This window comes from Octodon degus, unplaced genomic scaffold, assembly GCF_000260255.1.
Source record: "Octodon degus isolate 3935 unplaced genomic scaffold, OctDeg1.0 scaffold00102, whole genome shotgun sequence".
NCBI lineage: Eukaryota > Metazoa > Chordata > Mammalia > Rodentia > Octodontidae > Octodon > Octodon degus.
This window is the reverse complement of record NW_004524678.1, coordinates 266,170-283,839: the sequence shown is the minus strand read 5'-3', so window position 1 is coordinate 283,839 and position 17,670 is coordinate 266,170. Positions and strand designations below refer to the sequence as shown.

The window sequence follows — 17,670 nt, the reverse complement described above, 5'->3', positions numbered from 1 at the left end:
TTTTTTTTTTTTTTTCCTTTTTTTTTTTTGGTTTGGCTTTAGTGAGTAGCCCAGCAAGTGTGCACGCTGTGCTCCAAAGATGAGGGAAGTGGCCTCTAGCAAGATCCCCCTGCACGTGGGTCCTCTGCACACACCCACAAGTGTATATGCATGCACGCACGTGTGCACACCCACATGCCTGGTCTCTCCAAACGAGTTACTACTGTAAGACCACCACGCAGAAGGCTCAAGGTGACCCCACAGAGCGCAAGCAGTTATCAGCTACAAGTCCTCATCTGTGGACCTCTGGGATTGGTGACCTCTACCTAGTAGCTCCGTCACTCCTGAGAGACACGGCTTCCTTTCTTAAAACCTTCTCCCCAGATTACATAGACTTGAGCATGGGTGCCTGTGGGCACACAGATGCAGGCAACGCTGGAGATGTCTGAATAAGATCAGTGGGTCATGTCTATTGTGGCATCTCGACTATGTTATGGTTTTGCAAATTGTCATCACTGGGGCGACCCTGGCAAGGTACCTGTAGTCCCCCTCCAGACCATTCTTTACAGCCACACATGAACCCATCCTTACCCCACTAAGAATTTCAATTAAGCCTTTCTCCTCCAAGCCCCACCTGGCACCATTGTGAGGAGGCCAGAGAACACCTGTGGTGGGCTCGCCACTGCTCCAGGCCTCCTATCCCCCATCCCTTCCTCGGCTTTCCTTGGAATGCGCTCCCACCCAGGTGCTGTCCAGTGGAACACCTGCTCAGTGTGGAAGATCAGCACCACAGACTTGGACTTGGGTTGGGCCACAACGGCCGGCTTTGTGCTATCCGCAAAGCCTGGGAAGTACTGCAGTGTCCCCTTAACCTCCGCCCAGGCTCACTAAACAGCCTTTCTCCTCCCTGCCCACTGGATAAGCTCCTTGGGAGCTTCAGCATGGACCCATGTGGGGTCCACTCAACTGGCCTTCCTGCCACCAGCCTTGTCCTCCTTCAAGCCATCTGGCACACGCTCCAGAGGAGCCACTGTAACACCAGAGCTGGGCCCTCTACAGCTGGTCGTTCTCCCAACTGTAGCGTCTACACTCCTGTTCCTGCTACAGAGACCCCTGGGGGATGCCCAGGGGCTCCCCTGGGATGCTACAAAGGCAGCCAGCTGCAGGTCCTCAGCTATCTGTCTCACACGGGGCCCCTCTGATGTGCATGCCCCCAATACACACACTTTGTAGCTCCAGTTCTCTAAACCGTGGCCACGGCAGATCCTGGGTGGCCTTGTACTCTCCTATCCACGTAGGTTCTCTCAGGGCCAAGTGCCCACACATCTAGCTCTCGGGTTTCTGCCTTTGATCAGAGTCCTAGAACAGAGAGGTGGGGTCAGCATGTGTCAGCTGTGTCTCCCACCTCATCCTCCGTCCTTCAGGAGAGACTTGGGGGAAGAGACACATTCTTTACTGGTGGGAACTGTACAGGTCCACTTGTGTGTCCACTACAACCCCATCCCCTGCCACTCAGCCCCTGTCCTTACCTTGTACTCTCACTCTTCTGTCCCTGGGACACGCACCTTAGAGGTGCACGACTTACTTTGGCTTACATACCCAGTGAGTTCGGTTCATGGCTTCTCTGACTCCAAAGCAGACACAGGATGGCAGAGGACATGGTAGAGGAAAAGGTGTTCAACTCATGGTGCCCAGGAAGCAGGAGGGAAGGGAGGAGGGGTCAGGAATCTACCCTTCTGTGTCACACCCTCAATGACGCTCCTCCAGCCAGGCCCTGCCTCCTACTAGCACAGAGGGCATCTCCGGATGAGTAGTGATCCAATCCAGTCACCTTCTGCAAACATGGGTCCCTAGGGAGATGCTTCAGGTCTAAACCATGCCATCCTAAACCTTTGACCCAGGCCCCCATCCACTGTCACCACACTTCTGCATGTGCCACATTGTGCCGTCACCACCTCCTGCATCCCTCTTGCCCAGCAGACTTTCTTCTACCAGCATAGTCTCCAAAAGTCATTTTTCTTGCTTGGTCCTTGGTTTCTAGAGCCAACTTCCCTTCTGCTGGGTTCCTTCTGTCTTGGTATACATGTCTTCACATAGTGGCCAATCGTAGCTGTGTGTTCGTTTACCTGTCTGCATTCTGCTTGCCCTGGTAGGAGAGGATTCCTTCTTTGCAGCGTGATTCCCAGATTGAATATGGTTCTTGCCCCAAACCCCAGGTAAAGTACCTGTTGGTCAGATGTAGTGAGAATTAATCTCTCCAGTCCACCCGGAGTATCAGGCCCCAACGTGCATAAGATTGGTGTCTGTCGGCCAAGGTGGAAAGACTTGGTTCCCCTCTGACCTTTGGGTGCCGCTTTCTTTCCCAGATGGGGTTGACCGGACCTCCACAATCTAGAAGCTGAAGATGAGAGGGACCGCGCTGGCCGTGAACTCGACTTTGGGGTTGCGCAGAATCCTCCAAGACGCTCTGCAGCCTTTCCCCCTGGTCCCTCGCCCATTTTGATTTTGTGAGAGTGTAGGTCATCCTCGTAAACATATCAGTAGACCTGGGATCGGTTACGTTGTCATTTGTTTCTGTATGGGATGGTTTGACGTGCGGGGTGGGGAGGGGTCTCTGGGAAATGTAGGACTTGGAGGAGGTGAAGAGATGCAAGTGGCTTCGGGGGAGGGCGCTGCCGTGAAAGAGACAAGGCAGACACGAGGGAGGCAGAAGGCCCAGCGTGGGGAGCCTTTTCAGAGGGCCTAGCTTCACATCAGGCCAGAGGAGGAGAGGACACATGTGACCAAAGCAAGATGGCTGCTCGGCTGTGTGGGTCTCCCTGACTGGATTTCCCAGAGTGCCCTGCTTGAAACAGCTGCACGAGGGCCGCCCGGCAAGAGGGGCAAGAAGGAAGAAATTCCCTCCAGCAAAATTTTAGATAAACTTTGATTTGTGTATTGTTTACATAAGAATTCTAAAGGGTACATAATGTGTAGAGTTTGGGTAGAACTTCTCTTCATACTATGGGGTTTTTTTTAAAGGATTTATTGTTATGGATTCATTTTTTTCCCTCTATTTTTATAATAGCAGCAGGGTTGTCTTTTAAAACAGCTGCCAAGCTCTGCTTCTTGGGAAGACAGATGTAGTCACACAGGCCTGAGTTGTCACCTCTCACCATTAGGGGGCAGAGCATGTGGGTGGACTCGAAGGACAAAAATCCGGCCAAGGCTGCTGTCGGTGCCGGGCTGGAGGAGGGAAGGGATGGAGGCGCCTGGGATCAGTCTCAGATCTGCTCAGAGACCACCCAGACGTTCTAAACCAACCTGCAGCCTCTTCCTGGGCTTGATCTGCTGCTCCTCCAGAGAGCCCTCTCCTTCCCACCTCACAGTGGGCTGTATCCTGGCATCAGTTGGCGAGACACAGGTGGGTGCAAGTCCTGCTGGAGAAGGATGCCACGGCTGGATGCTTGTGCCTTGCACAAGGCCTGATACCTGCAGGATGCGCTCAGGATGTTTGCAGGGGGTCATAGAGACTTGGGTCTGGGGCTGCAGCCCCCACACTCAGACCCTGCTGGGGATGAGGGGAGAGATGTCCAGCAACAGTGTCAAGAGGGTCAGCCAGCAAGTGTCAGAGAGCCATGCCGGGTGATCCGGGACCACGCGCCCTGGCTCCAACGCCAGGTCGGCAAGGCAAGCAGGAGTAGGAAAGGTGAACTTCATGTGACGCGTGACGGACAAGAGATTTGCTGTGCTACTCGCTGACTCATCCATCCACACAGAGGGGTGGAAAACCCCACTCATTACTCGTAAGAGATTAGCAGACTATAGCACCACAGAGTAATGGCTCCGTTTCTTATGAGCAAGGGCGACTGCGTTGTGGAATTTGATGCAGTGAAGGGCATTAGAGGAAATCAAAAAGGAATTGTTTTCTGCACTGGAAAATTGGGTTGGGTAAATGATGGCACAAACACTCAGCCAGAGGCGTGATTGGGGGCTGGTATAGGCCTGCTTATTAAGTGGGTAAAATCGGTGCTTTACAAAAAAGAAAGAAGAAGTCAAAGTCAAAATTAAAAGAGATCAGACCATGGAAATTACTGCATTGGCTTACAGATTTAAAAAACAAACAGTTAATGACACGCACATAGATTTAAAAGGCCGTAATAAAATCTTAACAACTTTCTTTTTACCTTCAAGGTTAAAAATTTACACGCAGCCCAGCCTTGGATGCTGTGGCTAAATTTCTAAAGGCCCCTCAGAGTCCAAAAAGCTGAGAGCACTGTAACAGGGCCTTCCGTGGGCGCAGGGGTGGGAGCCCGTGCACGTAGGCAGTACAGGTGAAAGGAAAAGCAAAAGTTTCTGACCTCCCCGTGGGGGACTGAGTCTTAAAGATGGAAATCCGTGTGCAGGAAGAGGCAGCATTTCTTCGTTGATTTTTTTTTTTTTTTAACCAAGTGCCATTAACATCCATCCCACCCATTCCTTGTCTACGCAGCCGGCGTAACTTTAGGAATGCTCAGGGATGGACAATCGCAGGTAAGGCAGGAAGCATAGGGCCGGATGTCGAAGGCCGAAGGTAAGGCCAGAGGGTCGGAGAATGTGTTTGGGGATGCTGAGGAAGTTCTTGAAGGGAGGTGAAAGCGAAGGGATTACGCATCGAGGGAGGAGAAGGCATTTGGATCTGCAGCAGAACCCGGCTGTCTATAAAGACTCATCCAGAAAACAGATTGTGAACACAATCACAGCATGAATCCTTTAAAAGGAAGAAGACCTTAAAGTATTTGCAAATCTGAATTTCTATTTATTCCTTCACTGAATATAGAAACAATGGTTATCTGATTATTAGAGATATTATTTTGGATATGTTACTTATTAACTTGCTATGGCTGGTAACCATGATAAAGTCTGTTATTAATAACATAATTCTTTTTTTAAAAAGAAGAAAAGCTTATTTTTCATTGACTATGTATAGATTTATCTACTTAGTTGTGTTTTGGTATATTAGTGTTTTAGTTGTTTTTCTTTTTTTTTCTTTTTTAAGTTGAGCAATCTGATGAATTCTAGGAGCCTGTTCCTACCCTGTTTTGAGTCCTGTGTTGACTGCAGGTACACAGCTCAATTTAGAAATCCTAAAGCAAAAAGAATTTTATTTATAAAAGAATCCAACAGCTGCATGCCTAAGGCTGTGAAGTCGGATATTTAGTAATAAAGCGGCAGTGCCTTTTTTTGTATTTTCCCATTGACCCCCCCATGCAACTGTTTTATATTAAGTAAATAGTAAACAATTTAAAAGTCTCAGAGTAAAATCTATTTCACTACACGGATTTTTCTCCCCTCTTGTTCTGATTTAAGCAGTGTGTGCCGGCATCTCTACGCTGTCCCAGGGACAGCGGTGTATACAATATTGTTATCATGTATGATGTTTTATTGGTGCTTTTTATTCATAGTGGTTTCTTACCAGACACAGTAGGAAGAAACACACGAACTGTGTACAAGACATGAAACATGCTGCTGATATGTTTTTTTCCACTTGCTTCTTGAGTTTGACTTTTTCAGTGAGAGCCAGAGAGCTGAGCAGTCCCTACTGGGGATGCCTGCCAAGGGGGGCTGCGGGACCGAGCTCCCAGATCCGAGGGATGAGGTACCCTCCTCGGCGCTGGGCGTCGGAGCTGCAGCTGGCTCTCCTCCCATTCTTCTGACGCGACACTGAGGGAAACCAGGTTTTCTTTTGAGGTGTTGCCAACTGCCTTTTACGCAATGGGAGCCTCCTCTCCGGGCCCTTGTTCTGCACCTGTGACTGCGGCAGGCACAAGGTTTGTAGACGCCTGGCCCCTGGGAGCTGGGCTGAGGGCTGAGCTGGGCTCTGAGGGGGCCTGCCACAGGGGCAGTGAGGGAGCCACAGAGGCCCCGCATGCTGGCCCCAGGCTGTGTGCTGTGCCTGCTGCAGCCGGGTGCGGAGATGCTGCCTCCCCAAGACGCCCGCTCGGTGCCCTGCTCCGAGCGGCACATGCAGGAGGCTCATTTGCACATGGAGCTGTGATAACACGAATGCTGTGTTCTCTTTCTTTTTTACCAGTCACCAGAGATGTTTGCAAAGTGAGTTTTATTTTTGTGTAATCCCTTTATCTTTACTTAAAGGTGAATGTGTATTCCTCTGGGAGGAATAGGAAGAAAACAGGAATGTTAATAATGTCACACGGAAGACTTCCTCCCTTATTAATATATAACCCTCATGTATTTATGCCTAATGTAAGCTGACTTTTAAAAAGCTTTCTTTCGTTGCATGCCCCGGGCAGGCATCTGTATTGTATCTGCATGCACTTCGTCCTGTTTTCCTGTATAAAGTTAGTGAACAAAGAAATATTTTTGCCTAGTTCATGTTGCCAAGCAATGCATATTTTTAAACTTTGTCATATATGGAAAGAGCATGTTTGTTACATGTAAAAGCTTTACTGATACACAGATATACTAATGTTTGAAGATGTTCTTTGCAAGTGTACAGTTTTCAGATGTTACCAGTGAAACACCCTTGTGGTTTAAACTTGCTACAATGTATTTATTACTCATTTCCTCCCATGTAACTAAGAATCATGGCTATATTTCATATCAACGTTATATTGAAAGTGAAAGGAAATGATTAATACAAGGTTTTGTAACACTGGTGTGTGTCTTTTTCATTTTTTTTTTTCCTGTCAACATGAGCAATTAGTAAGCGAGGACTGAGTCTTCACGAATAAGCCAGCAAGAAAGCACAAGCATGAAATCCATTAATGTTCTTACTGGACCCTGCTGTGCAGAAGGCTGTGTCTTTGTGTGTGAAGATGCTTCCTTAAAAGGTGGGGAGAGGGAATAGAATTTTTTTTTTTCTGCAGTACCAGGGATTGAACTCAGAACCTTGCGCTTGCCAGGCAAGTGCTTATTCTACTGAGCTATCTCCCCAGCCCCAGGAAATAGAAATTTAGACAGTGTAATCGGTGCCCAAAAGAGCCCATCAATGTTGCTGCCCCAGTGAGGGACAAGTCTGCAAATACAGACTCCACGACCCTGCAGGTACTGTTGGGTACAGCACCTTTCCATCTCGGCTGCCTTTGATGTATGTCACTCCACTGTGGCACAAAGGAGCAGCAGCTTCCTTGGAGGTTTACCTCCAAGTGGCTTGGAATATCATTCAAACATTTCTAATTCTACTTTGCTAGATAATATACAGCAAGAGCAGCCGAGTTTCTGTTCTGCTTTGGCCTTGTCTAGCTGTGGGGTCTTCCATGGGTTGCTCAGCCACTGTAGTCACTTTTCCATTGCTCTGACAGAGCCCCTGAAGTGTGCAACTTAAAAGGAAGAAGGGCCGCTTTGGGCTTCAGGTTTCCAAGGGTTCAGTACACAGCTGGCTCCAAAACGGAGATATCATGGTGCAAGGGTGTGGCAGAGGACAGTGAAGAAGTTCCCAAGAGGAAGTCTCCAGGGCAAAACACATCCTTCAAAGCCACACCCACAGTGACATCCACCTCCTAATAAACTCATTCAGTTGAGGACGCCATCCATGGCCAAATCCACCCGATGAAGTTAGTGACCTCACGGCCCACCCACCTCTGGAGGTGTCTCTCTCCAATCGCGTTGACGCTCAGGATGACTGCCGAGCCTTGGGTTTCTTTTGTATTTTGTTTTGAATTTGATACTCAAAACTGATGTTTTAGCCCATGATATTCAAAGTTGATGTCATTAGACAGCTAATCCAAAAAGAAGAAGAAAAGGTAGGGAGATAGCTCAGTAGACTAAGCACTTCCCTGGCAAGTGCAAGGGCCTGAATTCAATCCCTGGTTCCGCAAAAAAAAAAAAAAAAAAGCAAAAAGGAAAAAACAAAACGGATAGAGCATTGCCACCATAACGTAGCAATCTGAGGGTTCTGTGTGGCAGCCACCGTGCGTGGCACGTGACCCCCTGTGGCTGCCAGTCTCAGCTGCTCCTTAAACGGGAGACATCCAAATTGGTCCCTGGAATCAAAGAGAAGCTGCAGGGGCCAAGAGCTACAAGGAAGCTCCCCATAAAGTTAAGTTCTAGGTTGCAAATGAGCTCTACCACGGTATGACTAGAGCGTGATAAAGGAAGATGAGATAAGCAAGACAATAGTTGAACCTTGTTCCCTGCAGTTACATGGGGGGAGGGGGCAGCACTTTTGTCAGCGAAATCATATCCACAGCCTGAGCCTTCTCTGGGAAAGTCAAGCTTTGGGTGGACCTGGCCACCTTGGGGCACAAGTGTAGCAACCACTGGCATTTTCTCTATGTTGCAAACCTAAGAAGTCAGTGTCTGAGAATTTCCTCAGTGGAATATTTTTTACTCTTAAGTGGTTTCCACTTTAAAAAAAAAAAAAAAACAACAGTGCAGGAACATCCTGGCGACCTTACAAAGCTTGCACTTTATAAAAAGATTACTTTTTGTTTACACTCGTCTCAAAGTACATGTTTTTAAACAGTGTGTTGCACAGTTTTTTGAGGTTTTACTTTTTAAAGTCCAACCCAGGAGGTAGAACATCTGAGCCTGGGAGAGTGAGTGGGCCCCACTAGAGCCTTTGGGACTAGAGCCCCCCAGTGAACCCTCCTGCGGGAGCCACAGCCCAGATGAGTGCCCCTGTTTGCGCTGATGTCCTCGGGAAATTTCCAGCCGGTTCTGTACCATAAAAGCCTTGGACAGGAGAGGCAGATGAACATACCAAACCCCCGATCCAATCTGTCCAATTGGCCCTTGGACTTTGCTATCTGCTCTGTTTATCCCAGATTGGATCCCTGGCAGAGGATTAGCAGCTGTTCCCACTTCCCAGCCAGGTTTCTTCTAACGCTGGCCTGTGACTCTGTTACACGTGCACGGACAGCACAACTTGCTGAAGGAAACACACGTACACGAAGGCTCTTCCCTCCACCCACCGCCAAACACGCCAGTGCAGCTGGGGGCAGAGCACAGGCCCTCTGCGTCTCCTCCCCTCTGCTCCACCACCGAAAGGGCCAAGAAGCAGGGACCGACTGGGGGGAGTGAAGCAAATGGTAGCCAAGTTAGATGCTCTAGCCATCATCTGCCGCCGGACACAACTGGAAGGCAGGAATTACCTTCACGTGGGCTAGGGAGAGAGCTCAGTGGCACGGAACTGGCCTGGTGAACGCGAGGTTCTGAGTTCAGTGCCTGGTACAAAAAATAAATAAATAAAATAGACACAGATTGATCTATCGATCCTTCACAAGACCTAAGAGAACTAGCTCTTGGGTTTAGCCTAATTTTGAGAAAAGAGACATGGAAGGTGACAGGAGGAGCTGCCTCAATCACCCCTCCCCCAGCTCCAAGCACCTCAGCAAGGAGAGAGAGACTCCCACTTAGGGAGGAAAAGGGATTTAAGTCCACGTTTTAGACCTGGAACTCAGTGCCAGGCTGAGGCCGGAGGCCCCACCTCAAGGCCAGCGCCTGTGGGCGGAGCGTCCACACCCGTGTTGGCGGCTGATTGAGGGCCTGGCTCCACGCCCGCCCCTAGCCCTAGCACAGCACAAAGTAAGGCTGCCCCTGCTAGGGATGGGTCAGGGAAATATGTGCGGGGTTTTGCCTGGGAACTCCAGTGCCGAGCCGGTGCGATCCGGCGCTGGGCAGCACCTCTGGATGTGCCCAGGTGTCAAGTGAGGACGGGGGCCCCGTCAGCTGGGCGTCTGCAGCCCTCTCCGGGCACCAAGAGCCCCGGGAGCGTGGGCCTTGGTTCTGCTCCTGCGCGGTGCTGACTGCAGGCAGCTAGGGCTCCTGGGTGTAACGGTGTCACAGCGGGGAGGACCAAGGGACTGGCCGCGCCACTCCTCACCAATCAATCAGCACAGCAAGGAGATAGCAATTATCTGCTTGGAGACAGAACAGGGAGAAAGTCGCCAAACCATTGCGCAGGAGCGAAGCCAATCCCTCCACAGGGAGGCCCAAAGCTGGATAGACTTCCACAAATAGGACCACAGATAGTGACTGCGACAAAACGTCTGGGCTTGCCCAGGTCCCAGGTGAAAGCTGGCTTTGTGCTCACTTTTGTAGTCTCCAAGCTGGTGTCGAACGCACAGATTAAGCCTCCTGGCTCATCCTCCCGAGTGCTGGGATTACGCCATCACACCTGGTGCCGGAGCTGCACAGTGAGCGCCCCCATCCGGGCCGAGACAGCGTGCCCAGGGATCCGGGGATCCAACTCGGGTCCTTGTGCTTGCCAGGTAGGTGCTTAGGCCCCTCAGCTATCTCTCCAGCCCCTCTTGGCTGATTCTCAAGAACACACCTACTGTGGGTTTAGGATAAAATGGGATTGGATTTCCCTCTAGTGTTGAAACAGCGACGGGACTCTAACCCAGAATTTTTGGTATACTTTACTTACAGCGCCATCTAGTGCTGAAATGCAGAAATGACCAAAGGCAGGCTCAGAAAAAAAGCAACCTGCTTAAAAATTCTGGCAAGAAAAAAAAATTTCTGGAAAGACAAATTCAAACATTATATGCTAACATGCAACAGAAAGTTCAGGAAAGAACGACTTCCCCTAACAGGCAAAATATCTCACCCAAAATCTTACATGTGCAGACTGAAAGAATTCCAAGTTGCTGTGTTAAGCAGATTCAATGAATTTCAAGAAAACCTAAATATACGATTCAATAGTCTACGGAGAAATATAACAGAAAGTTGAAGGCAAGTTTTAAAAATCAAATCCTTGAGCTGAAATGTACACTAAGCAAAATTTAAAACACAATATAAGGCATCAATAACAGAATCGCTTAGACAGAAGACGAGCTAGTGAGCTCAAAAATAGACTCTTCGAACATATATGAAGGAGGAAGAGAAGAAAGAGTGGATGAAGGGCTGTCCCGGAGACTTGAGGATGGCATGAAATGAGCAGATTCTCAGGCTGTTGTGGCTCAAGGGGAATTTGGAGACCCCCAAAAGGGTAGGAAGCCTATTTAAAGAGATCAAAAGAGAAAAGCTCCCAAACGTAGAACAGGATACAAATATCCAGGTACAGGAAGATGAAGGTCACCAATGAGATTTGAGTTAGCCCCTAAGGAAGGTCATGATATCCTGATAGAAGGAATCAACTAAGCAAGAGGAAACTAACTGGGAAATATATGCACATCCAATAGCTGAGCTCCCAACTATATAAAGCACATTTCATAGACCTAAAGCAAGAGGCTGACTCCGATAAAATGGGGGGAGGGGATTTTAACATCTCACCTTCAGCAATGTGTGCGTCACCCAGACACACAATCAACGAGGAATCCACCCAGTGACACAGCGCTGTCGCCCGGATGGGCCAGTAGCCACAGAACAACCTCCCCAGCAGCTGCAGGTGTCATTCTCAACCGCGCAAGGAACGCTGCCCAGCAGAGCTCGCCTCAGACCACAGTGCAATAATAAGGAAACAAAGCACGAGAAGATTGTGGGAGCTACAGATATGCTCGGCGATGAACCCACCACCTTCTCAGCAACCGGTGTATCAAGGAAGAAGGAAACTCAAAATTTCCGTGGAGCAAATGAAAATGGAAACACACCCAGGCCTGTGGGAAACACTAGAAGGAGCACCAAGAGCTCCGTACCCAACAGGCCGATGTTGCCTCAAGGAACTAAACGAAAAGCAAAAGCAATCCCGACTCAAAACTAGTATAAGAAAATAAATAATAGAAACCATATCAGAAGTAAACATAGTACAAAACGTAGTACAAAAAACATAGTACAAAGCATAGTACAAAAAACTCCACTAAAAGCAATATAAAAGATCGATGAAATTAGGTTTTTTAAAAAATAAATAAATAAACAATTCAGAAATTCTTAGCTGGTCCAAAACAGGAAAAGACTCAAACTAATAAAATGATAAATGAGAAGTCAATTTTATAACTGACACCACATAAATACAAAAGATTAATAAACATTATCTGAACAACTATACACCAATAAATTTGATAGTTAAGAAATCAGTTCCTGAACACACACACCTTCCCAAGACCAGAGACATAGAAAACCTGTATACATGGTAATGGATAATAAGATTGAATAGCAATCAAAAGTCTTTCAGCAAAATAGCTCAAGACCAGAAAATTTCACTGTGAAATCCTATCAAAAAATTACCAGTTTGAATCCTATCAAACAATTACCAAAAAGAACAAATACCAATTCTTTCTAAATTATTCCAAAAAATTAAAGGAAAGGGAATTCTTCCAAATTCAATCTATAAAGTCAGCATTACCCTATAAGAAAACCGGAGGACACAACAGAAAAAGTCAGAGATCAATATCTTGATTTTATCGATGCAAAATGCCTTAATCAAAAGCATCAAACTAAAGCCGACAGCACGGGACAAAGATTATTCACCATGAGGTGGGTAAGGCATTGCACGATAGAAGGATGGTTCCTAACACAGATCAGTGAGTGTTATGGTTTGTGTGTAGGTGTCCCCCACCCCCCCAAAGCTTCCTGGAGTCCTGGGGCAGCTCCTGGAGTTTGTGATTGATTATTGTGGGTGTAGATGCTGTACCCACCCTGGGGCAGGTAATTCACATTCTAATGTGAGGAGGGGAGAGAGGCTTACTAGCTGCCTAAGACCGCCACTGCCTTTCTCTCTGCTCTTTGCCGCCATCATGAAAGGTTGTTCTCTGCCGCGTGCCGCTCTGCCTTGGAGCCAGCTGAGTATGGACTGAAACATCCAGTGACTGTGAGCTAAATAAACCTTTCCTTCCTTCATTTTGAGTGTCAGGTATTTTTCCCAGCAATGAGAGAGCAGTAACTGAGATAGTAAGCCTAATAGATCATGTTCTCAGAATGAGAAAAACCATGACCATCTCAACAGATGCAGGAAAAAAAAAACAGTACAGTTCAACCTCTCTTCAGGTTAAAAAACCTTGAACAAACTAGGTATGAAAGAAGCACACTTCAGCATCATAAAGGCTGTATAAGAAAAGGAAATCTGGGCATCCAAATTGCATATGAGTAGGTGAGTTGTCACTGTTCAAGATGACATAATCTTACATGCAAACACTCCAAGGACCCTACTAAAAACACTCTCAGAACAAATACATGCATATAGCAAAGTTGTAGGATACAAATCAACATATAAAAATAGTAACATGGCTTTGTTACATGTGTAACATGTATGTAACATGTGTGTGCATGCCTATAGCAAGTTACCTGAAAATCAAGAAAGCAATCCCATTTTCAGTAACTAAAAAATATACTTAGAAAATTAACCAAAGGGCAAAAGATCTCTGCAACTGAAATTATAAAGCCCTGGGGTTCAATCTTTGAGCCTGCAGTGCCAGCCTCACCCCCAGGGCGCACTGAGACAGCGATTGAGACTGGGCATGGTGGCACACACCTGTAATCCCAGCTCTTGGGAGGCTGTAAACAGGAGGATCACTACGAGTCTGGTCTAGTAGTGAGACCCTCAACACCCTGTAGACCCTTCCCTAAAATACAGGAAAAAAAAAAAAATGCACCATGGATCCTCAGAGACACCTCGCAGGAGACACACAATGTGTTTTGTTTTGTTTCTTTTTGACAACTCATACAGAATTTTACTTAACAAAGTAATATGAATTTCACTGTATTTGTTGTAATACATGGTATTGTCTTACAGCCAGCTATCCATATTACCAGATATTGGAAGAAGAAAAAACTGGAGCAATGTATAAGAAATTAAGAAAAGAAAAAGTACAAACAATTGAAAAAAAGGAGACAAAGCTAATTAGAGCATTGACTGCTTCTTTCTATTTCCATTTTTTTTCTTTTTTTAAAATTTTTTATTTACTTATTTATTTTTTGGTCCTGTCAGAGGGAGACACACAAATGTTAAGCATTTGAAAAATGTTAAGCATTTGAAAAATGCTCACCATCACCAATCCCTTGGGAACTGCACACCCACAGGGAAGTCTCAGCTGGCCCCACTTAGAATGGCTATTATCAAAAGACAAGAGATAACAGGAATTGTGAATAACACTGGCAAGGATGTGGCAGAGAAGCAAGCCTTACCCACTGCTAGTGGGAATGTGAATGGATCCATTACAGAGAGCAGGAGTGTCCCGGGCAATTCAATCTGGACCTGCCAAGTGATCCGGCAGTCCTGCTGCCGGGTACGAGCTCAAAGGAAGTGACACCAGGACTCGCAGCACTATTGATAACAGCCGAGAAAAGGAGAAGACCAAAGCATCCATGGTGGATGAATGGATCCAGGGAACGCGATCCGCTTGAAAGACGGAATACTATTCAGGCCTGAGGCAGAATGAAACCCCATCACATAGGACAGCGTGGAGAGGCCTAGAGGCCACTCTCCGAGCTGAACAAAGCCAGGCACACACAGATGGATCCTGCATGACCTGCTGCACATGTGGCATCGACAAAGTTGCTCTCATGGGAAGTGAGGACAGAACAGCCTTTCCCAGAGGCTGGGAGGCGCGGCGAGACAGGAGGGGAAAGGCTGACCCGTGGGAAGGAAGTTAGAGAGGCAAGCCAAGGGCTGGTGTCCCCGGCGCACTGGGCGGCTATTTCTTCAGAAAGCCCCAAGGTGAGCTTTTTCACCACAAAGCAATGGCAAGCGCTGGAGGAGAGTGACATGCCTACTGTAATTTTGACACCACACAGATATTCATATATTGAAACAGCCCATAGTAACCCCAAAACAAAGTGATAGCCAAAATAAGTTATTGGGGAGACTTCCATATGATCTGGGGGCCACAGGGGAGTCATTTGGGGAGACTGCCTCAAGGAGCTTCTAGAGTTAGAGGAGGGACTTAGAATGCAGAGGGTGGAAGGGCAGGGTTGGGGACCAGGGAAGAGCCGGGGACGCTGTCCTCATACAAACAAGAGTGCATACTCAGGTGGGTACGTGGCTTCCCCCTTTCACATACAAAACACTCCTGCGCTGTTCGCTGTTGTGTGGGATTTTCTTTTTCCTCTGAAGTCAGCTTTTGCACCTTTTGATAGCTACGTCAGTCCACCATTGTGCAGGCCAGCAGAACCTCGCCAGCCCTATACTATGTTCAGACTGCCCTTGTCACCAAGGATGTTGGTGGAGTGACTGCGGCAGGTCATTCTCACTCCTTTTGTATGAATGAAAAAGTTTCCACGCCAGACAGGAGGGCGGCAGATGAAAAGGCATTACGTAACTCACAGTCCGCCCAAGAAATAAAATGAGAGAAAGACAGGGCTGAGGACAGAGATAGAGAGACTGATTTAAAGAATTACTCAACTTCAAGGGCAGGAGCCGTTGTACAGAAGCAGCTGAAAAAATAGGCAGAAACAGATACTTCCATCTTGAGACAGAGGAAACCTCCATTTTTTTGTTGTTTTGGTTTTGGGTTTTTTTTTTTTTTTTAATGTATTTTCAGTACAGGGTCTACAGGGTCTCACTACACAGGTCGGACTCATAGTGATCCTCCCATTTGCAGCCTCCCAAGTGCTGGGATTACAGGCATACACCACCACACTCAGTCTCAATCACCATCTTAGCTCTCCCCAGGGGTGGAGCCGACACTGCATTGCCAGGGATCGAACTCCAGTCCCTCTGCTTTGCCTAAGCAGGTGCTTTAGTCTGCTGAGCTATCTGGCCAGCCCAAAACCTTCATTTTTGTTCTTAGTGCCTTCAACTGATTGGACGAGGCCCACCTGGGTCACCAAGGGTCCTCTCGTTAAAGTCAAGTAACTAGTATGAACCACAGATACAAAATACCTTCCGATCAACAGCTAGATTGGTGTTTGATTAAATGGCTGGGTAAATGACACCCGAAATCACCTATCAGAGGTGATTTGTGCTGGGTTCTTTTGTAGACATACAGCTCTAGCAATAAGGGTGGCCGTGCTTTCTTTCCTATACCCTCTACGTGGTCTCTGCTACTCTTTTCATATTCTCTTCAATAGGGTGAGTTTCTGTTTATGGACTCATTTATATTTTCTTTGACATGCTTAGCATAATGCATGCGGTCTAAGTCCCAATGTGTTTCTGTAGCTACATGATCTATTAAATAATCTCTCCTCTGTTGATTCGCCATGTTACCAGCTTCCTTTGTGCATTCCTTCCTATTTCTGGGCTTTTTTTTTAATTTCAAAGTGTTTATTCCGGCATTCACACTCCCCATTATTTTAAGTATTACAACTTTAAAATTTCACTTAATATAAATAGGGAGCTGTGCATTTAGAAAGATCTTCTGATCTCATTGCTGGAAATGGATGAGAGGGGAGGCCGAGGGCAGAGGGGAGTCTCCCGCGGCTAGATCTTCATTCAGACAATTCACAAGCTCGGCAGTGAGGCACAGAGAACTGGGCAGACCTGGGAGATTCTGAGGAGCGCAGCAGGCACAAAGGGAGACCACATGTGCAGAACCCACACAAGCCCTGCCGTGAGAAGACTCTGACACGTTTCCAGGGCTCTCGTACCAGCCAGTTCGCCCGCTGCTGGAGCACAGTGCCCAACACCCACAGTGGGAGGGAGGAGAGGCTTCAATAGGCTCACAGTTCAGGGAGTCAGTCCCTGGCCAGCGGGTCCCAAAGCAGGAGCATTGCGGCAGTGGGGCCTGGCGGAGCAAAGCTCCTTAGGGCATCGAGGCCAGGAGGCAGAGCAGGGAGCGGAGCAGAGAGGAAGGGACAAAGCCCAGGCTCTAGTCCTCAACACCACACCAACACAAGCAACCCAGACACACCCAGTGCACACCACCAGCCCCTGGGCCAATCAAGCTGACATTCCCAAGCTGAACCCTCACTCCTTTCCCCTCCAACACTGCTTGTAGGCTGAGACACAGGACTACTGTCGCAGAGGAATTCTGTAGTGACCATCGTGGGACATCTGTTCAAAGAGGGCCCCTTGTTCAGGGACAGAAGCCCTCCCCCCGCCCCAGCCATGGGTGCCAACCTTCCTGCACATTGACCTCACCTGGCACTGATCCCAGCCAAAAGCCTCTGGCCTTGTTTAGGGCATGGTCTTGGCAGGGTGCGAAACCCCAGGTGATTCCCCTTGGTAGCAAAGGAGAAAACCACGTGCACTTGGAGGGAAGCCACTTCTCTTCACTACCACAGTGCAGGTGCTGAGTGCCTCTGCAGGCTGCAGAGGGGAGGGCAAGGGAAGCTGCTGGCAATGGTGCCTTAGAAAACGAAAGAACAGGCTGGGCCCCACCATCCAGGGGTCCTGCCTATCCTCGAAGCCCTGGGGAATCAGCAGGACAGCTCAGCAGGCTCCAGCTGCCTCCCCACCCCCACCCTAGCCCCATTGGCCATGTAGGCTCTGAGGCCTTAATTAGGTTAATGAGCTTGGCCCCCTGGGTGTGTAGCACATTGGCTACCATTAGTGACCATCAGTGAGAAGTTCCCAGTCCGATTACGCACGTGTCTGTCAGAAGAAGTCAATTTGTCCCACGTTAAGGGACACCCCAAAACCTCAGTGGCTTAATACCCCAAAGACTCGCCTTTCCCTGGGCTGCTGTCCCTCGCAGCCAGACCCAGGCTAGCACCACCACTGCCAACTGGAGAACTGCTATCTGCCAGGACAGAGGAAGGAAGGACTGGGACTCCCTGGGAATGAAACACGTCCCCTCTGCTCGTCCTCCATCCTCCAAAGCAAGGCACGTGGCACGCTAAACTACAGAGGGGCCAGGAAGTGTGACTCCATCCTGCCCTGAGAGAGCCTCAGGGTGACGACCCCCCAGCTGCCACCTCCCACAGACAGCACAGGACAGCAGAGGGTCCCATCTG

General features: G+C 48.2%; 1 protein-coding gene across 4 annotated transcripts in view; it reads left to right on the top strand.

Moving 5' to 3' along the window:
• The window catches only part of Samd4a (sterile alpha motif domain containing 4A), a 221,918-nt gene extending 215,301 nt beyond the window's left edge, over positions 1-6,617 (top strand). For all 4 annotated transcript variants that reach the window (XM_004638735.3, XM_004638734.2, XM_023723711.1 and 1 more), the window contains one exon: positions 2,346-6,617. In XM_004638735.3, the coding sequence (XP_004638792.1) occupies positions 2,346-2,374 (29 nt within the window). In that variant the 3' untranslated portion in view covers positions 2,375-6,617. The remainder of the gene's footprint in view (positions 1-2,345) is intronic.
• Positions 6,618-17,670: the final 11,053 nt, after the last annotated feature.